The sequence below is a fragment of the Lycorma delicatula genome, chromosome 3 (genome assembly GCF_047948215.1).
Source record: "Lycorma delicatula isolate Av1 chromosome 3, ASM4794821v1, whole genome shotgun sequence".
Classification (NCBI taxonomy): domain Eukaryota; kingdom Metazoa; phylum Arthropoda; class Insecta; order Hemiptera; family Fulgoridae; genus Lycorma; species Lycorma delicatula.
In genome coordinates this window covers 168,937,327-168,964,513 of record NC_134457.1, presented here as the reverse complement: position 1 = coordinate 168,964,513, position 27,187 = coordinate 168,937,327, and the positions used below count along the sequence as shown (strand labels likewise).

The 27,187-nt window shown below is 31.2% G+C and overlaps 2 protein-coding genes across 2 annotated transcripts in view; both read right to left on the bottom strand.

Moving 5' to 3' along the window:
• Window positions 1-13,151, bottom strand: part of LOC142322190 (uncharacterized) — a 750,399-nt gene extending 737,248 nt beyond the window's left edge. The window contains exon 1 of the mRNA XM_075360980.1: window positions 12,944-13,151. The gene's annotated coding sequence lies outside the window, so the exon portion shown is untranslated. The remainder of the gene's footprint in view (window positions 1-12,943) is intronic.
• Window positions 8,659-19,757, bottom strand: LOC142321247 (EPM2A-interacting protein 1-like). Its single transcript, XM_075359246.1, has 2 exons — window positions 19,754-19,757; window positions 8,659-9,104 (listed from the first exon to the last, which is right to left on the bottom strand). Exons 1-2 carry the CDS (start codon window positions 19,755-19,757, stop codon window positions 8,659-8,661), a joined length of 450 nt encoding a protein of 149 aa, XP_075215361.1.
• Between the last annotated feature and the right edge of the window lie 7,430 nt (window positions 19,758-27,187).

The following is a 27,187-nucleotide window of genomic DNA, read 5'->3' as shown; positions in this document are numbered from 1 at the left end:
CCTGGATGGCATTGATGCTGTTTGTCTTCAATTCCTAAAGGGTGTGTGGAATGCTCCTATAAACAATTTCTTTTAAATAACTCAACAGAAAGAAGTCTGGACTAATCAGATGAAGAGATCTTGGAGGCCAAAATCCTTAGAAATGATTCTTCCACCAGAAAAATCCTGTAGCATCTCCATAATAGAGCGATCTGTATGACAAGTGGCGCTGTCCTCTTGCAACCAGCGCGAGCCGTTACGCTCACCCTCTTGCAGTAAGGCTATAAATTGTTGGATAATTCCTTGCTAGACCGCAGCATCCACAGTTTTTTCAAAAAACAAGGGTTCTGATTTTGGAGCCTTGAAACCGCACACCAAACGCCTATTTTTGTAAGTTTAGTTTTTGTAAGTTCAACGAAAATGTGGAAGTCCAGTAGTTCTGACTATTAACATAAACGGTGAAACCACATTTCATCTGTGAAAATTCCAATGTTATCTCTAATGAAATTCTTAAACCGTTGATAGTAGAAAACCCTTTTAGTAATAAGCAGTATTATTTAGCTATGGAAAACCTGCATCCGATAAGATAACATTTCAGCATTCTCTTCATTGCAGTGGGGAGGCAAAACCTAGTGAAATGTTCTTTTCTCGGCTTAGTCTCCTCAAAGATTTACGGGGAGATCTTATAACTACCGTTTTATTGTCCTGTACGACCTGAAACATTAAAACTGAGCGTGTCGGTACGTTTCTGGTCTAACACCGAACCTGTTCACGAAATTTTTTAATTAACTTCTGAATAACACTTTTCACTGGTGTGTGCTTCCTTTTCAAATTTCTCCCTGAACTTTCGTCGACACACATCATGAGATTTTTTCCCTAAATAAGTCTTCGCCACTAATACACGTTCTTCAACAGTTAATCGCATTTAACAAACAACACATGATTATGCAACCTTTTTCAAACGCTGCTGACAATACTCAAATATGCAGGCAATAAGCAGTCCTCCCCAAAACAGCTCCAGTCGTGCCAACATCTTTCTCATTATTTTATCCATTTCATAACAATATATGCATTTCAACAAAAATATGAATTTAATATAAACTACTGAGTGATAAGGCCATTTTAAGTTGAACATTTGTTGTATGTTTAATGATACTACATAAGTTGTTTTCCACCATTGAAAGTGGTCTTCAAAAATAGACTCGGTCAATAAATCGCTAAATGAATTATCCTTCACAGATTATCGAAAGTTGACTAAATTCAAATTTATGTCGTATGAAATTTATGAATCGAATCTATATGAAATTTATTATTCTGTAACTGTATTGTTTGTCGGTGACTAAAGAAACATAACAAATTTGGAATCCTTTTGCATTCAAATACCGAATAAACAAAAAACTGTTTGTCTAAACTACACATATTATTTTAAAACCAGTAATAAAAGAAAGAATCCGTCATCCTTACCCCTTATTGTGCTGCATATTAATAAATCTGATTACTTTTAAAATCGAGTTTTAATTGGAGAACAAAGAAAGCCAGAAACTAAAAAGGAGTTGAAGGTTAAACCTCCAAAAATCTGTCTGAATCTGTCTCTGTTTGTCCGGTAAACCAGTACGATTCTCTATATCTCAAGTAACGGATAAAATAATTTACTGATAAGCCAAAAAATAGATTTTTTGCGTGTACGTGTGTTTTTATTTGTTAAATTCACGGGTCTGTTTTTTCACGTCGAATAATATATATAAGATAGCAGAATTCACCAGATCAGGAGGCAGATTTCGCCTGTTTGTTTGACTTCACAACGTAAAAACCACATATATTAGTTATTGTTACATTTATTTAATATTTGAAATAAATTCTTCCAAAAATAGGAGAAACATCCTCGTACTTTTTTAATAAGTAGTTTTTGGAAAAACGAAGAGTTCGTTCTTTGTTAGAAGTAGTTTTTTGAAGAACTCGCTAAAGACCGAATTCCTCCTCGGTCTTTTGAATGTTATCTTTCGAAGTATCAGTTAAAAAGATTGTAAGTATACGTACGATACCAGCAATACCGTACAAAAATTCGTTGGTGATTAAAATCGAACGATAAGATAAGACTAAATTTAATTGTCAATTTACTGATTTTTTTTTTTTTTTAATAAGAAATAAGAGAAAATTGAATTTAGTCGAAAAGGACTTACGAGATAACGCCTTACCTTTCCGTTACTGCATTTTGCCTCAGTTCTCTGCTTCACTCCATAAAATCAAATAAAACCATAAATTTTGTATAAAAACTAATTAAACGTAATAAAAGACTAACAATTTTCATAAATATTTGTTTCTAACTGATCTCATTTGTATTCTTAATGCAAAATAATAGTAGTAAAAACACGTACCAAAAAATATACACACGTAGGTTGAATGACAACATATTGTTAACCTGATTAGAATCTACTGTAATACAAAACTATCAACTTTTGTGTACAGAAGTAGGAAGAAATAGAACACAGAAAATCAATGGTAGTTGATCTCTATTTAGAATTCTAATGATTTGGTAATCTATACCTTGAGTTCAATTGAATTATTATTTCTCGTAATTAATAAAATTCAAAAGAAAGTTCATAAAAAATTGGAAATATTTTTCGCCTTTTCTGATTATTTGTTAATTAATCCATTTTCCGAAGTATGAGACGTAACTGTTGACTAACATAAAATAAAATATTCATTCAAATAGATTTTATTTTAAAACAGCAGACAAACAATGAAAAACATTTCAAAAATTGTACGTTTTTGATTGTGTAGTTTTAGTTTCTTAACAGACGTCATGTTTTCAATTTACTTTTATGTAACAACACCGACAAAATATATAGGTACAGAAATGAAAAGATAAGCGCTCTTATCTTCAATTTTTATTTATTGGATTTAAATAACTATTTTTTTAACGATGAATAAAATTATAGAAATTCTTATTAATTACATTTTATAAATGCAATAGTACTTTATTAAAAACAAATATGTTATTTATAATCAAGCAAAATTTTCTACATAGTTTTTAACTTATTCAAAAATTATACCTTTTTGGATAAATTAGCATAGCCCATCGAGCTGATCTAGTGGTTAACTCATCGTCACAATTCAGTCCTTTACCAACTGATTTTCGGAGTTCAAGGTTCTGAGGTTCAAATCCTAGTAAAAAGTAAGTTGCTTTTATACAGATTTGAATACAAAGTACCGGTGTACTTTGGTGTTTTTTTTCTTAACCTCCTCATCTACCGTTAGACATTCTTCAGAGGATGAGATGAATGATTTATAGCGTGTATGAAAATGCCATGCCTGACCGGGATTCGAACCCGGGACCTCCGGATGAAAAGCCGAGACGCTACCACTCGCGCCACGGAGGCCGGCTACTTCGGTGGTTTGGGTTCAATTCACCCCACGTTTCAGGAATGGTGAGCCTGAGTCTTATACAGATAAGATTAAACCTCTAATTAAACAGATTGCAACGTACACATTAGAAAAATTAAATATTTAAAAAAGATTTAACTTAAAAAAGATCAGATCGTACGATCTATACGTTGTCAGCTGATAGTTCCATACCGTAGAATAATTTTTTTTATGTATTAAGAAAATTTCCGATCTGTATGGCGTTGTGGTAGCCTCTCAGCCTTTTATCCGGAGGTCCCGGGTTCGAATTGCATTTAGTCATGACATTTTTTATACGCTACAAAATTTAATATCCATATACCACGTACAAGCTTATGTGATGATACCAAGCAAAAAAAAAAAAAAAAAAAATCGGCTTTTTTTATTAATTTAATTTTTGTCAAGAAATTAGCAATGTAGCAGAATGCAAGATCGGACACATATCTTTTACCTAATTATTGTTGTCAGTTATCTTACATTTTACTAAGACGACGTATAAATCTATAAGTGTTAAATTTTATCGGTTACGTTATACAGGTGATTTTCAAAGAATGTAACAAACTTACTGGTGAAATTAAAGAAAAAGGTTCATATAAACATAGATTCGGAAACACTTCGTTAGCGTGTATCGCCTGGCGAAAAATTTCGCCCTTACTTCTGCGCCTTCGGTAAAATTAACCCGGACCATAATTCTTAAGACTCAAGAAGAGGTAAATTTAGTGGTTTTATAAGAAATCTGAACTGAAAGATTGAAAATTATTAGTAGTTTTCTCGAAATCTAGAGTAAAAGAGAAAAGATTGGGGGAAAATTTATTTTATCTTTGATATAAAATAAATTTGTAAAATGGGTAGCAAATACATAAATTTTTTAAACAAAATTTGCATAGAAGTTGATTCTGAGTAAAGTGATTTTGAATAAAATCCACAGAAACTAAATACAAAGTAAGAATTTCGAAGTTTATTAAAACAAAACATACCAAAATTTGCAGATTTTAACTAAATATTGAATGAAACGAAAAGATTAATATTACAAAAAAAGAATTAAATATTTTAGAAAAATGTGCAATCAAAAGTAAAAATAAAATAAAGTTATTCTTCCAAGACATTTCTTGGTTACTGGCTCGTGCTTATCGGATATTAATACTTAAATTCTTTACAAAGGGCACAGTGTTCCACATAATTCTGGGAAAGAAGAAATTATTATTTTATAAAGCTTGTTCTTAAGTGTGCTTCTAGTACCAGGAGAAAAATTAATTTTTTCTGACATAACTGGCTGATTTAGGCGAAATCGTACAATAATAATTTGCTCCCGGATTCCGTGCCAGGGATCCAACTATTATTGACTGTATTTGTATAGGCTTCTTTATCTGTAGACCTTTCTGTAATTCCTGTTTCTATCGATGACTAAATCCAAATATAGACTGAGGTTCTTTTTGGACAAAACTAGGACCCGTAGTCCACATATATGTATGAACATATAAAATTTGAAGTATTTTATAACTCCAAGGTAGAAAGTGTGTAAAATAGATTCCCTGATAAAATACAATCAAACAATATGATCGTTAACTTTACGACCTTTTTATAGAAATGTAATGTAACGGACTCCAGACAATCAGAATTCAACTTGGACTTAACCCGAAAAGTTTTTATAAACATTTTAACAAACGGAAATATTATCAAAAAATATCAAAATAAATACTGAATGGAATCTGGAAATGATAGATTAGTGACACACACGCACGCGTGCCTGCAACCTGTGTAACTGAATTGCTGAGGTGGTCTGCATTCCTACTCATCAGTAGTTTTTATTTTCGTCTATGAAAATAAATTACATAAGAAAAATGTTGGTATAGATTACAATTTAAAAATTACTAACTAAAGTATAACTTACATGACATCAAATGAAAACGGATACCTTTAGCAAACGCATGACTGGTAACTGTATAATGTACGAATATTTAGAGTCAACAGCCTTTTTCTACTTCCATGACAAGTATTTTACGCTCGGTAAGTTTTATATAGTTACGTCCTATGTATTTTATTTCTTATGCATACATAAATAGTATTTTTTTCACATTACTAGTATTTTATTTCTCTAAAAAAAATAATAAAGTATTTTGCCTGAGAAGAAGCAAATATCTGAATAATAAAGCAGCAAAAATCTTGTAAGTGGATATTGCAACACGGATTAAGACAGGAATCTAACATTTTTACAATAACTAAATGAGTAAGGCAACGAAAAATATTAAAGTAAGATAGATAAGATAATTTTTAAAATAACAAGCTTACTGTAATTTAAGTAAAAGATGTCCGAATAGTACACTACATACTTCTGAGTTAAAACAGTGTTTAACAAATAGTTTTGCATTCTATCTCTTGTACCTTTAGTGCTTTATATTCACCCAATGTACAAGAAATACCAGATCCAAGGCTTCTTTCTCTGTCAGTAATGATTTTCACTATATAGCCAGTTCTTCTGATTAAAAGACTGAGGGTATCACACCCAGATAATACGGATTAAGAACGATGTCTTACGTTTAGTAGTCATAATTAAATTCTATATTTTCTCCTTGAGCCCACCGGGATGATCTAGTGGTTAACTCGTCATCGCAAATCAGTTATTTAACAGCTGATTTTTGAAGTCGAAGATTCAAATCCTAGTAAAATTTAGTTGCTTTTATTCGAATTTGAATACTAGATAGTGGGAACCGGTGTACTTTGGTGGTTGGAGCTCAATTAACCAAACGTCTCAGAAATGGTCGGCCTGAGTCGGTACACGACTACAACTCATTTACATATCATACTTATCATCCACATCTCGTTGGGCCGTGGGGGAGGGGGTACTTATTGTTCAGTAGTTGAACAGACGAGAATAAAGTTTTTCTTTTAACAATTACCGTGAATGGCAAGAACTTAATTCTTTAGGTAACGAGAGAGTCTTTGGAATTTATTTAAGGTGATTCAATTCGTTTTTATTTATCCTTATTTAAATCGATAAAATAATTCAATTATTTTAATTTCTGTAATTGAAATTAAGATCGTATGGAAGATTTAATTTTTTTTTTAATAATAAGTGAAAATCTTTAAGATTAGATCGTAGATAAGAATCAAATTCTTGTTAATTGCAAAATTAGTACAGGAAAACTATTTAGAGCCGGGAAAATATTTGGCTAATACTTCCATCCTATTTTATTTAAAAATTATCAAATTTTATTCCATTCATTAAGTTATTTAAAACAGAATTACTCTCATATTTATAGATATTTTTAGTGTTAAATAATGGCTTTAAGGAAATAATGATCAAGATACGATAAGTAATTTTAAAATTGTACATTTTATTCATTCTGATCAAAAAGACTGCTAACAATGAATAGTGTTTCCAATTTCCGTTTCATGTGTAAAAATAAGTGTAAATTAATATAACAATTTGAATTAATTTTTAAACTTTTAGATAAAAGCTAAATTAAATAATAGGTCATTAAAGGTGTGAAGAAATAATTAAGATACTCTAATTTCTTTTGCATTCACACAATTTATAAACTATTTAAAATTATCACAATACAATTCAGGTAATGTTCCACGGCCTTACATGGCATCAGGGACAACGTCTTCGAGAAACCTTTTATCCCAAACAAAAGAAAAGACCAAGTCATCCTAACTCGGCTGAGGATTGGGCACACAAAGCAAACCTACGCCCATCTGTTCGGCTCTCCTCAGCAGAACTATGCAATGTAAAATGGTCCGTAAACCACAAACTAATAGACTGCCCAATGTTCGGGCCAATTAAACCTGAGTTCATATGTAAAGCCTTTACTCAACCGGAAGAAATACATCAAAAGACAGTTACAGGTTTTCTGTGACAGTGGGATGAAAAACTTAATTTAGCGGTTTTGCTCCAATATTTGTTAACCATTTGTTTTTCATGTTCCAGTTTGTTATCCAATATTTGGTGCTTATTGTCTAATTATTTGTGTTCACTTAGTTTTATTTAAATCGCTAATGGCTGTTATTGTTGATGCGACTATAAACATACGATGGAAAAAATTTGAGATCCGCGGACATGACCACTATCCGGCCCGCCATAACTTATTTTGATTACATTGTAAAATTTATAGTGTAATCAAAATAAAAACCGATTAAGAAACACAATAACTGACATATATAATGAAATTGAACATTTTAACTGTAATTAATGATATGAGATTTATCCTAAAACTTACAATAAGTGACGTACATAGGTAATTCACATAACGAAATTAAATATTACAATTATAATTAATGAGATTTATGTAGCTGTAACTTTCCACTGGCAATTGTTTGTAGTTATGGCTCAAGTTTACTAGCGGAAATTATCAGCAGCGACTTCAAATATTCATCAGTTAATTTGGATCACTAAATATTTTTTGTACATTTCATTTTTGAGAATGTTTTTTCACACAGATAAGCAGTGCCGAACGCGGAAAAAAGCCACGAACAGATTTACACAACAGATCAAACTGTGTGAATGGAAGACACAAACTTTCAACAATGAAAATTCCAGCAATGATGAAAATATTTTTCTTTAAAAATATCGCTACACTGCAAATGAATCATTTCCATTTGAAGCTCTGGGGCAAGGGTTTTTACATCGGCGTTAAAAGGATTCTGAAAAATCTTGATATCGTTTGGAATTTCATCAAAATCTGAAAAACGACCTCAAAATTTATTTTTAAAGCACCCAAATGGCGAAATTTACCGGAAATGGAGTCTCAGTTTGCTGACTGAATGTTTGGCACGTATTAAAATGCGTAAAACATTTTTTGTTCAATTGAGATAGAAACAAAACAATTTTTTGTCGAAAGTACTTAATACGATTGTATAAATCAGGTAGAAGCTGGTTTTCTCGTTGTAATTTTAAATTAAGGTCATTCATACGTTTAGTTAAATCTGTATAAAATGATAACTTCCATAACCACTCATTGTTTTGTAACCCGGCCAGTGGAGATTCCTTTCATTTAAAAAAGATTTCGATTATTGCTCAGAGCTCAAAAAATTGGGTTAGAATTTTTCCGTAGCTAAGCCAGCGCACTGCAGTATAGTATGGTAAGTTATTTTCTCCAATCTCTTCAATAAACTCGCGGAATTGACGATGATTGACCGCATGTGATCTGATATAATTAAAGCTGACATATCCAAACTTCTGCTTTAAAACTTCTGGCATATCCAAGTATTTTCCGCACAAAGACTATTGATGAATGTTGCAATGTACGATTAATGGTTTTCAACCACCGTCATTTTCTACGGCCTTTGATACGAGAGCAACGACACCTTATCTTCTCCAATGGCAATGCCGTGAATACTATGAACGCCAAGCTCATCATACACTTCATAATTTTTACCTATCCCTCGAATAAAATGTAACTCCTGAGCAGTATCTGAAACATCTGTTAACTCATCCAGGGCCGGAGAAAACAACTCTAAGTGTCGATTTTTGTCAGATAATAGAGTTAATATATTTTCTGCAATATGATCTACTCTTCGAGACACAGTGTTTGCTGACAAACTGATGTTTTCAAGTAAATTAGCTTTTTCTGGACACATTTCTTCTGCTGCTGCAATCGTGCAATCCTTAATTAATTCGCCGTCAGTAAATGGTTTCCCATGTTTCGCTATTGGATGAGCCACTCGGAATCTAGCAAGAGCAGCTGCTTCTTGTTCAGCAACTACTTTCTTAGTCAACAATGCTGAGATTCAACCCGCATTTCAAAGATTCATATTTTTTTAACCGTAGGCTTCCTATAAATTTAGAGTAATCTGAGAATGTTTAGTCTCATAATGACGTTTTATATTGTATTGTTTGGGGACAGATATTGTTTCATTGTGGACTGATATTGTTTCATTGCAAATTATACACTTTGCCTTATTACTTGACTCAATCATAACATATTGATATACCCATTACTTTTTAACTGTTCTGCACTCATTATCTATCTTTCGTTTATTTTCCACATTTATACAAATCCATACAAAAGGGACGCAACTCCAAATCGAAATAATGCGAATTAATACTAAAACAGGTGTTCCGAGTAAACAAATTGCACTGGATTTATCTTTAAGGACCTTTGAACTGTATTCAACACACTGTATTTTCACTAAGAAACTATAAACTGTTTCATAAAACATACTAGTTGCACTGTATTTTGCTTTTCATATCGCTGTACTACTGTAGATTTGCCACGTCCTGCAATAAACATCTCTACTCTCCGCAAGATGTCACTACTATACATTTAACATGGTCGCAAATAGTAGTAACAATACATATACACCACGCTCATTGACTATCTCCGCCGCAATGAAATGTCCTTGATACTTGCCCGTAAGTAAAAACCGAAATTGTGAACGGAGCGGAGTCCATCCCCGCGCTACGCGCAATAGATATCTCACTAGCCGGCTAGTCCCGAAACAAAGGTTTGCGCGTAATTCAAAACTACAGTATGTTGATATGATGAGCTAGCTAAGACTTGGCCCTACCCACCGAGCAGATCTAGTGGTAAACGCGTCTTCGCAAATCAGCTGATTTTGAAGTTGAGAGTTCTAAGGTTCGAATCCTGTAAAGGATTTTATTTAAGATAATATTATACGGATTTGAATACTAGATCGTGGATACTGGTGTTCTTCGGTGGTTGGGTTTCAATTAATCACACATTTCAGAAATAGTCCACCTGAGACTATACAAGACCACACTTCACTTACACTCATACATATCATCCTCATTCATCCTCTGAAGTAATACCTGACGGTGATTCCCGGAGGTTAAACGGGGGAAAAAAAGCTAGGTCTTGGCCCTTGGGACTTAGTGGAAGAGTCAGCATGGCTCTTAGGCTAAAAAATTTAGAGAAACTTGTTCTATATGATCCCTAATTTTTGATTTAATGCCTCCGGAATATCATCAGAAATGATTATTTCGTTATAAGCCAGTTGAAAAAGGTGTGCTTAAATTTTTATTAAAACGTAAAAAATCGCAAAAAAATCCATTTTTTCTCCTATTTCCCTAGATAACACAATAACTGTTCATTTTAGAGAAAATATAGAGAGAGAAAAAAGTTTCGCTGTTAAATTTATACACAATATCATCGATTTCAAATCAAAAATATGTTATTATTGATGCAAAAATAGAAATAACTGTCAAGAAAATGGAAAAAAAAAACAAGATTTTTGGGAATTTTTTCGTTTGCACATAATTTTGCAATCCAGATTTTTAAAAAATGCGATTTTCCCTAATTGTATAGAACCTGAAATAAAGTTTCTAGGCACTTGAAAATTAATTCACATATAAAAAAAGCACTTAATTAGGAGAGCCTTTTTTTTAAATTAGGAAAGCCTAGGTTATTTTTTTTTAAATCGATGTCTTGTAAGTTAAAAAGATCAAATATCACACTGGCAAACGCGAATTATTGCTAAATATCGGTATATTAATTTATTCCAAAAGTAACACAATGGCGGTCAACTTAGAGCGATTATATCTCCAGAAATAATTAATGAAACCAAACTTTTTTTCAGGGAAATACGAGAAGAAATGGATATTTTTGTGATTTTTTTACATTCTGTTTAACAAAAATTTAAGCAGACCTTTTTCAACTGGCAAACAACGAAATGATCATTTCTGATGATATTCCGGAGGCATTAAAGCAAAAATTAGCGATCATGTCGAAAAAGTCCAAATATGCCCATTCCAAAATGGATACAGCCTGCAATATTACTATACAATAAGAAATTAGTTTATATCGTATGAAAAAATGAACAATCGAATACAGAATCTCCGGATAAATGGCAGAGATTCTACCACTATGCCACGGAGAGGAGTGTGAAAAATTAAGTGATAGAATATTTATTCAATCACGAAACTAATTTTTAATTTTATATGATATGCAAAGATTCTTTGAAAAAATTCATTCTGAACAATGTGCCAGAATAACGTCAAACTTATTTAAAAACAATATATTTACCATCAATCAATCCAGTAATTTTCCTTAATTTATTCCTTATAATTCATTCCCGAGAGTTGTTATCTATTATTAAATAAATATTCTTAAAGCTGCTAATTAAGACGAGATTAATTTTAATTGGATCTGAAAACCCAGTTGTAACTTAGCTTTGGTAATAAATAGGGGTTAAATATACTTCATTGTCTCAGGAATCACGATGAGTTTTAGCTATAACACAATCTTTGGTGTAAATAATAGTTACCGAAATATCCTGTTCACAGAATTATTAAATATTAATAAACATTCTATATTTCAATTTTCAGAAAAATAAATAAATATTTAATCACAATTAAATAAATGACACTTTGATTAGCTACGAGAATAACTGTTCATTTTATAACAGATGCGACTACAATTAATAGATCTATTGTTTTGAGATAAGATATCAGTGATTACAGTAGAAGTTTACAACAAACATTTCATTCCACGTGATTCTAGTCGATGTTACATACAGTTTTAGTTAAATTAAACAAAACATTTTTGTTGTTTTGTATTATAGCGTATAATTAAAAAGAGGGTTATAATAACGAAGAACGTGAAAGAAAGAATTGGTTATATGAAAAAAATAACAGCTACATTTTAAATCAGAAAAGATCGGTAAAAATAGTTACAAAAATAGTAATTATAAGTTTGCTTATAATGAAAGACAAATCAAATTCACCATTTTGTCAATGAAGTTCAATCAATAGCACGGCTTTAGGACTGATCAGTCGTAGTTATTCTTTGTTACAGTAATTCTTACCTTTAAGTGATACAAATTATTTTCACAAGTTTCACTTTTCAAAAATAGCAGGAAATCATTACAACTGAATTAAAGAAAAGCATCCGTAATAATAAATATGCCTGATTGGTTATAATCGAAGAACGTTTTATTAAAACATAACCTCCATGAAATTATATGTTTTCATAACTTATAAGTGATTTTACACGGTTTAGCAAATAAATTTATTAAACTATTTTAATTATATTACTTACTTTTACCCGTAAAATATCGATGCAATTCGAAATATTCTAAACGATAATATTGCTCATAATCGTTTTTTTAACGAAATTAGAAAAATAATCAAAATGTGGGACAGAAATCAACTTAATTTTATAACTTTAACAACCTCTGTTTTTGTATATTCCAAGGGAGATAGGTATTTTTTTTTATTTTTCACACTAGTTCGGGCTATCAACTCTAAAACAGCACAACTTACTGTTAAATTAAATTGTGTTTTATAGTTTCATGTATTTATCTCTGTAGTTGAACATTTTTATAACAGTACAATAATATTTTAATCCAGATGTTAACTATGTATAAAAACAACAAACGAAAAGAAAGAATTACCTATAACTAAATTCTGCTTTCATCTATTTGACCGAATCTATTTATAACCGTAAACAAAATAACGTAAAGAAATAATATTTTAATTTTTCAAAACAAATAAGTATGAAATTCATAACGACTTTGTTTATATATTAAATACAGAGTTCATGTATACGTAAAATTAATAAAGTTAATTACAAACTGAGAGTTATTTTTTGTCAGTACATACCTGTAATAAATATATGTAATCCTTTTTCGTAGATATATAAATGAGTACACACAAAAACACGACAACCACAGTGATCAACTAAGATTAATACAAGTTAAGACAGCGATAACACAACTACTACTTAAACTTTACTCACGAACAGATAATATTTCTCTGTTTAGTACTTATTCATTTACACAATGATATTTAAAAAGCACATTTCTACGAAAATCTACAAACATTTGTGTTAACGTTACAACATGTACGCGGCCCGATATTTGTTTACTACTACATCATGTGCGAGCTGATGAGAAAAACAGAGAGTAGGGATAAAACACTAAGAGGTTATGATGACATGAACGAAGCGAACGAGTTGAACACAGAACAACACGCGCACCACAGACGGCAATGAGGATAGTCGAATGTACACACGGTTTGACGGCCGGGTCGGGAGATCGAGTCTGCTGTCTTCCCCCACCGCTAAAAGATTGGAGAGGCTTCTAACATCGCATTGTTGCCACTTCCTCCCGCACCCAGTAACCGCTCTTTCACCGTACTAGTACTACGGCTACAGGACGGGCTACCTAAATCTACATAGCGTGTATTATACACATAGACAGGTACGGAACCCGGTGGTAAGCAGAACAGAGCCTGCAACAACTACTTGTCGGTTCCTACACCACATACCCTCTTGACATCATATCGTACAGCACACCCTCTTGTTTACCTCGTCACTGAACCAATCCGTCTGCCTATTTTTATAAACGTTTGATTTTTTTAACAATTTTACGCAAAACAATTTAAATCCATTCATCGCCCGTAAAAATAAATTTCCTTAATTTTTTATAACTCAATAATAGACAAAACCGATTAACATTAATTTCGTTTATTGTCAGCAAGTTATGAACATTTTATAATGATAAAATAAATATAAATTTGTTCAAAATGTCTATGTTAATAATAATTATTATGTTTTAATATATTTTTGATATTTAATTTTCGTTTACCCAGTTTTACCGGGATTAAGCAGAAGTTTGACGTAGATTTTCAGGCCGAATGTACCCTTCCTGAAACCAGTCACAAGAGGATATAAGCAATACGTAATAAAAACTTCTAATTACTAATTACGTTCAATGTTCATGTTCATCCATTGAAAATTGACAAATTAATAAATGTAATAAATGTTAGAAAATTCAAAATTATTCTAATATAAATTTTAAATACATTACTCGAAACCTACATCCATGTAAAAGTTCCAATGTTCTTATTTATTCACTAGTATGTTCATTTCTTTCATTTCAATTAAGGCCAAAATAAATTGAGCCAACTGAGTCCAAAATGATAACGTAATGTTACAGGAAGGAAAGAAATATATTTTTTAATAAAGTAATATTATATCTATAAAATCAATTTCATTTAGACTAAATATCAATCTATCTTTATACGTTTCAAATAAAAATATAAATTAACGGCACTGTTGTTTTCGAATCGGCTGAGCACTTTATGTTCTAATTACTAAATATAAAGAGGTAATTAGTATTATTATCTAAGTTCTACATTGAAACTATGTTTAAAATATTTGCGATAATAACCAATAAAATTACAAAATCGCGTAACTTAGAAATTATTAAAAATAACCAACTTCATCACATAAATTTGGAATCATATTAAAACTATTGTTTAAAAAGTATATTTATACTCATTAAAATTTGTTTAAATTAATTCCTTATAAGTAAAAATTAAACAAGAGAATTTATTCTAATAAAACGGTGGGTGTATCAGCACAACTTGTATTCAGACTTTCTCCCTACAAACTGTGTGATTCGAGAGACTTGACTATGACCTTGATTTTTAACCCTTATACGGTTCTACAAAAACAAATTAAGCCTACTTCTCCTTTTCAAACGTATTTTCACAAAAATTGGAATAAAAAGGCTTTTAATTAATTTTCTATATTACAAAAAATAGGAAATTAGAACAGTAATTAATTTTTTAATAGTCATGCCTATATAAGAATTTTGATTTTACATAGGTAATAATAATTGTCGACAATTAAAGAACTGCAATGCTCTAGTCGGGAATTGAGCCCAGAACCATCAATACGTCAATCGATCGTTCTATCGACTTAGAAATACTAAAACGAGTGAAAAAAATGGTAGACACCTTCAACAAAATTAACCGTAATTTTTTTTTTTTTTTGAATATGAGAAATAAAACATGTGACGAATTAAACAAACTAACCAACATTAATTTTTTTTTTACATTGTTTAGGCTCTCATTGGAACAATTCTAGTCAGTGTTGGGAAGATCATTTCTGGGAATTTTTTTTCCCAATACTCTTTCATTCTTTTAGACCTCTGGAATCTCTGTTCGTCTGTGATATTGTAATTTCTTTGTTTCGGAATTTTGATTTTTAATTTGTTTTCTTGTTTTTAAGGATAATTTTTTCTTTCCTGTTCAAAATCTGTTCTTTTGTAATTTTAAGTACTTTAAGGCCTTCTATTTCTTTTAAACAGTTGACTTTATTTTTTGTTGGTAGCTTAGTAGTTTCTTGGTTAACCTTTCTTCTGTGAGCCTTGCTAGATGACTATAGAAGACTAATCTTCTTTTCCTCGTGATGCACAGTAAGGGTTCGTTCTGTGGATAGACGATTTCATAAGGGAGAAATCGATATTTTCCATCTATTATGTGTTTTTTTTTTTTTTAATTGTTCTTAGAATTCTTCATTCCACTTTCTGAAGTTCTTCTGTTTTGCTTTTGATTCTAAGATTGAATAGTGCTTCACTTCAATCTGTATTACTTCTGGTCGTGTTACTGTGTTATAGTGTCTAATTTTTGTCTTGATAGACAGGGACTTTTTTTTTGCATGCTGACCATGTTGTTGCTGACCATTCTGTGCAAGTCGGAGTTTATTGATTCTATTTTGGATTGCTGGTTTTTCATTTGTTTCTTGATATTATTTTTCTGAGAAGAGGTTTTTATTACTTATCGGTTGTTAAGTGTGATATGATTCGGTTTATTCTTGGTAATGGACACATTATTTTTAGTCTTCTCATAGGAGATTTGCAATCCGACTTTCCCTGCTACGTTTTAGAGGACTTCTATTTGTTTTTTGATTTCCTCCCGAGTTTCTGACCGCAACGCAAGAACATCCACAAACGTTAAACAATTCAATTTTTATTTGTTTCCCAGTTTTGATTTCATTGTTCTGCTTTATCCATTCCCTCATGATTTTGTCCAATACGCAGTTGAAGAATGGCGGGGAAAGCCCGTCTCCCTGTATTTTCCTTGTTTCTATAATTAATGGTTTGAAGAGTTCTCCTCTAAATTTTATTTTGGAGTTTGTGTTTTTAAGTGTTGCTTTAATTTGATTTATTAATTTTGTGTTGAGTCCAAATTCTTTAAGGGAGTTTAGTAAAGATTCTCTATGAACAACATTAATTATTTAAAATAAAGAAACGTTTTTATTATTGTACTGCTTATTTTCGTTTATCATTTATTTTGTTCCACAATGTTTTTCTAAAATTCATATACGTCTTAGATTAATCAATGTTCGGCATTGAAACTACAAACTAGACCTAATAACTTTTTCTAAGCCCTCCAAACTTCCTACTCATTATTTCGTATTGTCAATCGGCTCCTAATAATAGACCCAAATATACCGACTAGCCAGGGTGAAAAACAGTAAATTTGGGAGTTACCAGAAAATAACTTACCGAATTGACTGCTATGTGAATAACAAATTAAAAGGATTTTAAGGAATCTTAAGAAATTTCTTGAATTTTTAGGAAAAATCCCCCCCCTACCATTTGAGCAGAGATGATTTTATGTCACCTTCGATCCACACGGCAGGAAATCGTGCTTAAGACAAAAAGAAAGTAGTTATTTTCTTCCTATACAAAGTAAAGCATCGATCATTAGTTTCGTATTTAGTCATACATAAAAATAAACTAACTTTCTCACTTGTTTTTTACCATGTTAAGAAATGGGAATGAAGATTCGACTATAGGCATACAGATATTCAGCTGTTAGACTCCATGTTTGCTTATCTATATTCTTAACATCGAAACTCACAAATCTCTTTTTTTTATTTAGATTTCGACTGACTAACTGCATCCTGAGGGAAAATACAAACCACCTTAAGACCATTCCGGCCTCTACACTAATCCATTACGTTCCCAGCAAGAAGGATCTTACCGGATCATTTGTAAAATACTTGATTATATATCTCACTACCGGTTTAGAACTTAATCATAAAAAAGGCGTTTGAAAATCCTTTTCAAATGCCATTTTAAGCGTTCTATTATTAAAAAATAAATGCTAATAAAATATATTCACAATATATAGTCGTAATATTTTTCAGGCGCTGTAAAGTAATATACGTTATAAAGTAATTAATTTAATTAAAAAATTAAACTGTCACTAATGTTATTTACAACGACCAATAAAGAATGTTAGCTAAAAAAACTATAAAAATCTCATGGCTTCTAACACAATGTACTAGAATATTTTACACTGCACTTCTTACAGTAATATTCCTTATTTCAATAATTAAATTCATACAAAAGACGGTATCAATATTTCCAAGCAATCACACAGTGGCTGTCATTAAGTAACACCTCAAATCTGTAACAGTTAAAAAATTTATATAGAAATTTTACCCATAATTCACTTAAAATTGAGCACTTTGCAAAAAAATGAAACGCACAGTACTCTTATCTCGAACTTTATAACAAACATCTTTTGTTCTGGGATCTGATAAGAGCACTTGTTTAAGTATAAAATTCAGTTCTTACCTTGAAAAAATAAGAAGTTTTATATCATTTAACAAATAATCGTTAATGGTACTTAATTCCTATATAAATACGTTTTCGTGCTGTTCAATAAATTCTGTTTATAACAACAGGTAATTATTAAATCTCTAACACTTTCCAGAATAACTTCATAATTTATCTCATTAGATGAAAACTTTCCTGTCTCTACTTGGTACGTATTTTAGAGAGTGTATCACAAAATTCTCCGGAGCTTTATAACCCACCCTACTTGTGAAAATAATGGAAAAAATTCATTAAACATATGTCCTAAAATGCTTCGTTTGCGAATTACTGCTAGTGAAAGATTTCGCTCAGATTTCAGCTACCCAGTGAAATGAGGTCGTACTGAAATTTTTAGGACGTTAATTAAGGGGCAGATTTAGTGATTAGCAGATTTTTGACCTGAAAAATCGAATGAAATAGTTCCCAGTACCTTATCTGCAGTAGTTTTTGATAAATCTGAGATGAAACCAATAAATTAGGGTTAAAACCCTCTTTTTTTATGTTTGACGTACAATAACTTTGTTAAAAGGGTAATAAAGACGAACTTTTAAAAATAACTTGTAGAGAATTTAATTCTGAACAGAGTTTAATAAGATAAGTTGAATAAAACAAAGAAAATTCGAATTTTATTTATAAGCATTACATTTGTCAGAAAAATACTTATTTAATGTAAATAAAAATAAAATTCTTTTTTGGTGATGCGAAAAACTTGTAAAAAAAATTACTGTTAAAAATGTTTTTAAAACTGGAAATTATACAATTTTAAGATATAAATAAATAAAAATTACTTAGAAATAATTTTTTTATTAATCACACAAGTACAGTAAATTATTTGAAAAATTATTCTTTCAAAGTTGACAATAAAATAACAAACGCCGTCAACAATGCATAATACTGTATTAGTGTTTAAATCATTATGTAAAGTATATTAAGTATAACGGGTACTGTGAATTGTGCTACTAAGTTAGCAACTTTTTTCTGTGAATTTTAGTCTGAACGTGATCGGTTTGTCATTGAAGTAATGCTGTACTTATTTACAACAGAGGAACACACTGATATGATATTCAATTTGGGTGTGTATAGTGGTAATGCTACAGCTGCTGCAGTAGAATATGAAAATACATATCAGGATTCCAGATCCTAAAACAATTAGCGCGACTTTTCGCAATCTTCAAGAAACAGGTCCACTACCTAGTATTCCTACCAACTAAGAACAGTCTGTCCGACACGACGCTGTTACTGACGAAATTATTATTATCGGTGTAGTTCAGCGCAGTCCAGGCGTCAGTACACGACGTCTTTCTAAACGGATTGGAGTTTCGCATTCGATGGTTTGGAGGACACTTAAACAAAACGAGTTTTATCCTTATCATAAACAGCCAGTTCAACAACTACACCCACGACACGGTCTGCTTCGCTTGGGATTCTGCAACTGGTGGAATACAAATCGACAACTCTACAACTTGTTAACCGACGAGGCAAATTTCACTTGAGATGGCGTCAACAACTTATGCAATGAGCATACATGGGCATAAGTCAAACCTTCATGAAACGGTGGAAGGCAATTTTCAACACAGATTTAGCGTCAATGTATGGTGCGGCCTTCTTCACGATCAGCTGTTTGGACCGTTCATATTACCTGGCCGCTTAATTTCCGAGATCTACTTGCACTTTGTTCAAGAAGAATTGAATATTGAACATTGAAGATTTTCCTGTAGCGCTGATACGCAAAGTATACTTCCCCATATCTTCCGCATCATCTGGTGTCGTTTCCACTCACTTAAATCATCCTTTCCCTGAGAAATGGATCGGTAATGGAGTTCCACATTCCTGGTCAACAAGATCGTCTGATCTAAAACCTTTAAATTTTTGCCTCTGGGAATGGATTAAAAAAATATGTATACAAAACAAAAATATTCTCGTAAGGAATTATTTGTCCGCATTATAGAAGCGGACAATAATAGTCTTAACCATAATTTTCTTTTCTGAACCATAATTTTTTTCGTATATTTACCCATTTTGCCAACTCTTCTAAATACCATACATTATTTTGAATTTGTTTAGATTAACAATTAAATTTCATTCAATTCAGTTTTATTCAATCATTTATCACTTTTTACAGCATAATCTTACATGTCGTTAGTAAATAAAATCATAATTTGTTATGAACTCTTTTCAAATTAAAAATTAAATAGACACCACCGTCTAAATATCCATTTAGATCAATCTATAAAAAGAAACTGAAAACAGCAGCAGATTTAATAAGCACTCTTTTTTTACGCCACCGTGAGTTTCAAAACTTCTAACAAGACGGTGATTCCATAACACCACCGATGTTCCAGGAAATAACCTTTTTAATAAAATTAACACTTAGATTAACAATCCGAGTTAAGAAGTTTTTGAAATAAGACACACCTAACCACTCGATCATAAGCAGATGACGATCTACGAAAAAAGGTAAAAAATTATAACTTCTAATTTTTAATTTAGTATTAACATATTTGCTAAATTAAATTTCCACTTACCAAAAATTTAAAAAGTGTAATTCCTAGTACTTTCGAAGCTGTTACTCCATCTTCAGGGATTTTCAAGGACGTTAATTTAAATTCAAATCAATAATTGTTTTTCAAATTAAACTGCTATGTTTATAATAGTCGGTCGTTAAGAATAAAATTAATTCGTACGTCAATAAGACAGTAACGTTATGTGTGTAAGATGTTGGCGACTATTATGATAATAGTCTTCGATAGTCTTCTAGGAGCAAACTATAGTCTTCTTTCGATAATCTTCTTGATAATAGTCGCAGACATCATACAAACATGACGTTACTGTCTTATTGACGTACGAATTAATCTTATTTTTAACGACCGACTATTATAAACATAGCAGTTTAATTTTAAAAACAATTATTGATTTGAATTTAAATTAACGTCCTTGAAAATCCCTGAAGATGGAGTAACAGCTCCGAAAGTACTAGGATTTACACTTATTAAATTTTTGGTAAGTTGAAATTTAATTTACACAACTGTATTAACACCAACGGTGCCAAATGCTTAGTAAATTAACATACTTATTAATGCATAACTATTTTTATAATTGAAGACTCCGTTAGTTTATTATTTACTGCCGCATATATATTTTTCTGAAACTTCTTTAATAACTATTTGACCCTCCATCCAAGAAGTTAACCTATTCAATAACACATCAATGAATATTGTTACTAAAATATATCGCTTGCTAGGCAGGTTCCTTTCTTGTAAATATACTAGATATTTTAAAACTATTTTGAATTATACCGGTTTTATACGCTTTATTAAAGCGTAAGGCACATTTTACTTCTGCCTTAAACTCTGAATAATATATTCGTTGTAAAATGTATCTCGGGTAATAACGGCTAAAGTGTCTTTCAAAAACTTGCATTTCATTCGAATAGTTCTTCATACGTGGCACACAATTATGAAGATAAGTTTTCCTCCAGGAATCTTTAACCCGTCCTCAGATGGCTCTTTACTATGTGAAGAAAATCAATCTCTTACAGTATATATTTGAGGCGTTCGATGCCGTTCAAATTATTCTCGAACAGCTGAAGAGTAATAAGGTTCATCCATTCTGGGTAGATATGCTGAACTGTCGAGATTTATAAGCAGAGGAGATGCTCACAACCTAAAGTGGAAGAGATAAGAAAAAACTACTTTCGTTTTGCAGTTTTTGAGGGTTTTTCTCCCTACATCCCCGGGCCGCACATCCAATTAAGTATACTCGGCTCGGGAAGTTTTTGAGAGTTGGATTATTCTTATCTCACTATCCACCCGTTCAGTGTATCGTAACTAGACTGAATCCGTGCTATCGGGTTGGTCTAGTGGTTAACGCGTCTTCCCAAATCGGCTGATTTGGAAAGTCGAGAGTTACAGCGTTCAAGTCCTAGTAAAGCCAGTTATTTTTACACGGAATTGAATACTAGATCGTGGATACCGGTGTTCTTTAGTGGTTGGGTTTCAATTAACCACACATCTCAGGAATGGTCGAACTGAGAATGTACAAGACTACACTTCATTTACACTCATACATATCATCCTCTGAAGAATTATCTAATAAGCGGTAGTTACCGGAGGCTAAACAGGAAAAAGAAAGACTGAATCCGTGCTAAAGTTTTGGGGACTCGCTTTAGTCACCAAATAATTGATAGGAGTAGCTCGGCCAATCCATCTGTTCTGGACCGTTTTCTATCCAGTAACTTTAAAAACTGAACCTTGAAATGAGGTTAAGCCTCAATATACTTTTTTTTTCTTTTTAACCTCCAGGTCCGCAGTAAAGCAATTTTTTCCGCAGAGGATGAGATGAATGCTTTGTAGCGTGTGTGACAAATGCCATGCCTGACCGGAATTCGAACCCAGGACCTCCGGGTGAAAGGCCAAGACGCTACCACTCACGCCACGGAGGCCGGCGTGCCTCAATATACCTAACTTTATTACCGAATCTTTATTCTGTAAAACCAGACTACCTAATCTCTTCCAATAAATGTCACGAATTAGCCTTTGAATGGACATTCAACTATAGCATAAAAAAATAATAAAAAACGGAAATGAATAACTCATTACACTATATGTTAGTATTTATCTAGTAAACATTTGGCCGTACGACAGTTCAGTCATCTTCGCTAAAATAGATGTTTAGCACGTTCGAGGTCGTAAATGTAAAATTAAAAAAAAAAACAATATACTGATGGGAGTATATATCATAACTAAATATTTTAATAGCATTTTGATTTAAAACATTTTCAAGCAAAAATTAAAAAAAAAAACTAATGGGAAAACTTAAAGTACATAATTTCACATCTGAAAGACTTAGCTCACCCACGGTAACGATCTCTTTAGGTAGATATTTTTAATTTTTATAAAGAAGTTTCTTCTCTGCATTTCTAACGAGCGCAATTTTTTCTTACTTGTACGAAGTATTTTCATGACGAAAAATTTCGGTTTTCAGTTTCAACGAAAATATCCATTTTGACAATCCCTGAATCCATTTTGACTAGTGTCGGCATGACGTCTGTACGTACGTATGTATTTCGTATCAACTCAAAAATGATTAGCCGTAGGATGTTGAAGTTTTGGATTTAGGACTGGTGTAACATCTAACTGTGCACCTCCCCTTTTGATTGCAATCGACTTGACCAAAAATATCCAAAAAATGTGGATATTGATTTTTTTTAACTGCAGTAATAAGCCCTCATTGAGAGCTTTTCAACAACATATCATAAGTGGTACATATTTTCATTGGTTCCAAAGTTGTAGCCAAATAAAATTTAAGAAATATTTGGATCTTACAAGGGGAAGGTACATCGGTTCGAATCCCACTTCATTTCCTTTTTTTTTAATTTTAATATATTGATTTATTAATAATTATTAACCTCCGATTGTAAAAAAAAATTACTATAAATAATAATTCAATAACAAAAAAAAAAAAAAATCAAAAATCAAAAATTATCAGTGAAATAGAATTTTATGTACTTTTCATTTTAAAAAAATCTGTATGTATAATTTAATAGGTGTACAAGGAAGACATGGTGTGTCTACATCAGATTTTTTTCCAAAAGAGTAGCGTTTTTAATCGCCTATTCAAATTTTAAGTAAAAAATTAAAAGTAAAATAAACCCGACTTCAAAAAAGTGCCCTAAAACTAAAATTAGGTTTTCTTTTTGAACTCGAAGCAAAAATGTGTTAATAAGTAAGTGTAGTATTTTTAATGAAGTTTTTGAATTCAATTTCACGTTTGTTTTGAAGTTTAATTTATTGTATTACGTAACAAAAGAATTTAAAAATAGTTAATATTTAAATAAAAGTAAGGTACAGTTCCCTCACTTGTAATACAGAACCTGTAATCACATCAAAAAAATAAAATGTATTACAATTTTAGAATATTTTTGAAACCGATTATTGGATTTTAAAAATATACATAAATCTATTAAAAAATAGTTTTTTCCCTGACAGTAAGAAAACAAAAAAATAGATTCGACGTACAACCTTCCTTCACGGAAGGTTGTACGTCGCGTACGATATTACACGAAAAAATTAAATAGGTTTATAAAAAACAACAAATACCCGTAATCGCGCGACGGATAAAGGTCACATTAACCAGCAATTAAAAAAAGGGAAAAAGAAATGAAAGTACAAAGGTTCATCGATCGATGCGCCGTATTTATACAGCTAATATGTGTATATAAGTTAATAATGATGACGGTGTTTAGAAACACGTTCTTGAAGCACCGTTATAAAAGCGATCCTCCATCTGTCTCCTTCTCTCGCTTTTTCTAATACTATCTACCACAGTCCCGGCTCAAGAATAACAATAATTATATATGCAACATCGGTGAATTCCATCGGCGAGAGCTGCCCGTTGTTGATGCTCTAAGTTAGTAGGATGGAGATGCTGATGACGGTATGAGATTGCGGTATGGAGAACGGCCCACTTTCTGTAGCGGTCGACGAGTAGTGGTATAGAATAAAAATATGTATAATACATAAAACAACGCGACTATGATCTCATTCGTTCACTGCTGCTATCTTTTTGTGCAGATAGATGGCAGTTTAGTATCGATACCAGGAAATAACTGTTACTTTTCTGTTAGCTCTACCAGGAGATTATTAACAAGTAGACTTCTAACCATTCACAATAATTCACGAAATTTAAATGTTGAGGTAACAAAAAAAAATGGAGACGTATAAAGTAATAGCTTTATTTCTAATAAACTAAAATCAGCTGTTAAATTTATTGTGAAAATTAAGACCACTACAAAAAAAAATTAACTTTTATTGCCAAAAGTTAATTTTTTTAAGGGACTTAATAAATACAAACTTTTCACATAATAAAAAACCAGAAGTTTAAAAAAAAAATTAATTTGCAGAAACTCTGGAAAGGAAAAAGCATACGAAAACTAATATACAACAAATTTCAAAATACAGTTTTAGAATAACTATAACATTCAAATGTATGCGATTGCCCAAAGGCTGAATCAACCACACCAATGTTACCACATAGACTGCCTGAAGAGATTTACTAGGCCTGAAATTATCAGTCAATATGTAGTCCCTTCACTTTCAGAAACATTTGTTAGTAACTGAATGATGTATTAAATCAAATTTTATAATTAATAAGCAATCAATTAATAGAGGTAACTATCAGAATATATGGAAAAACAAGAATTGTATATTTCATTCTACATATGATAAAATTACAATCTCTAATGACATTCATACAGATGAGTACGATCTTAAATGGACTGATTGAATTCAAATCATACTTTAATGTAACAAATGGTTACTTGTAAAAAGCTGAAAATATTCACTATATAACAGCGATTTAAAACAACAGCTAATGGTGATAGTTATAACTCAAGCAAATCGATTGATTTATTGATATGAAGAGGAAAAAACAGATTGTTTATAAAACATGATCACAGGATTTTTTTTCAAAACTATCATTTTCATTTTAAGAAATTAATCGCTTATAGTGCAATTAACGACAAGCTATGTGTCGGGTGTCTAGACAATTCAGTTTATGACTGAATTACCACTTTAATCACACACCCATAGCTTTTAGATGTTCAGACTATTATTACCTTCAAGAAAAAAAAATCTCAGTGGTGCTATCAATGGAGCAGCATGCATGAATACACTTTGTACTAGTTGAAGTTAAGAATAGCAGAATTATGACAAGAGTATCAGTCATTTGAGAACATTCACACCGCATCAAACTGAAACTAAAATGTCTTATTTCTAAACTGTCTTAAACTATTCCTTTTATTCAAGTTACATTGGCTCACCCCGGTTTCTGGTTACAGTTCAGGAATAAAGATCTTATCCGTTCTGGAGAAAAAACTGAATCGATTCATTTTTGATTAAATTAAAGAAACACAAAGTCCTGTTTAAAAAATTTTATTTTCAAAAAAAAAGAAAAACTCAAAAATGTTTGAACAAGTGGCAATTACCAGGTACTTCATAATCATAATTATAATAATAGTAATAATAAAATGTAATTCAACATTTACAAGTACAATAATTAATTAATAATTCAAAACAAATTTAAATTTATGAGGCAATTTTACATTCGGTTTTGATATTTTATAAGCTAACCAAAGCTTAAAAACTTTTGAAGCTTAAGATCTTTTCTTAGCTTTATATTTTATTTTTTTATTTTTATTTTTTATTAAAACAAGTTTAATGTACATATATAATAATAATAATAGTCATTTATAATAATAACTTAACTTTAATAATAGTCATTAACTTAACTTTATATATCATAATAATTATCAATCACTAATTAATATTACTATTTACACATTTATTTACTTAATTTTATTTATTTAATAACTATGTGATCTGGAGTAGGAACTGTATTTACTTTACATAGGGTACAATGTGACATGTGAATATGAAGATAACATATTCATATGAAGACAAATATTATGTTTAGTGATAATGATTATGTGCATGTGTAAATAAATATACACACACACCCACACATATATACACACATAGGTTTCATAAATTCATAGTGAAATTACAAATGGCTACAGTAATTTAAAAATCATAAAGCAGCAAAATAAAAAATAATATTTTACCTGAGAGTTTAGGCAAGTTTTATACATACTTCAATTACAGCTCGACACACATTAACTTAATATTCCAGTTTCTGTCATACATCAGCAAACCCAACAGGAGTGATATACTACTTTAAATGTCCCAAAATTAGCTTAATTCATTAAAACTGTAACAAAATGAACTCAGAATGACAAAAAAATTTTACTGTGAAACAAGACAGTGTTCCTCAATGATTCCAGTACTGTTTGGAATTTCTTACATGGAAATTTTCATACAGATGCACCAAAAGAAAGTGATTAGAAACAATGATTATGGTGTCTAGATTTCAATCATCTGCATCTTTAATCACCATAATAAACTTTTGATTCAATTAGATAAGATGGATCTACCAGAAAGTTTGTGGATAGCATCGTAATTAAGTTGTTATGTAATGCTGCAATACCTGATTCAAAATCAAGAGTTGGAATTGACCATTTTTGTGCACTTGATTGGAGTATTTCAGTCCATGACAGTCATTACAGTACTATACTACCAAATAATTGTCAGCTTAGGCAAAATTAAATGCTGAACAACAAGACTAATAACCAATTGTAAGGCAGTATAATGATAACTTTAAAAAAAAAACTTTTATCAGTTACAATGTATGAAAATAAGTACTTAAAAATAAGTATCAGTTGAACAAACAAAAATCTAAAAAGCTATCGTAAGCACAAGTGAAATTAACTATCAATATCTTGAGTTTAGGACTCTGCTCCCAGACAAAATGGTAAACTACTCCAATCTACTGAGGGACATCATTTTATGGAATAATTTTTCTTTTCTTCAACCATCTTCCTTTTTTCATCTAT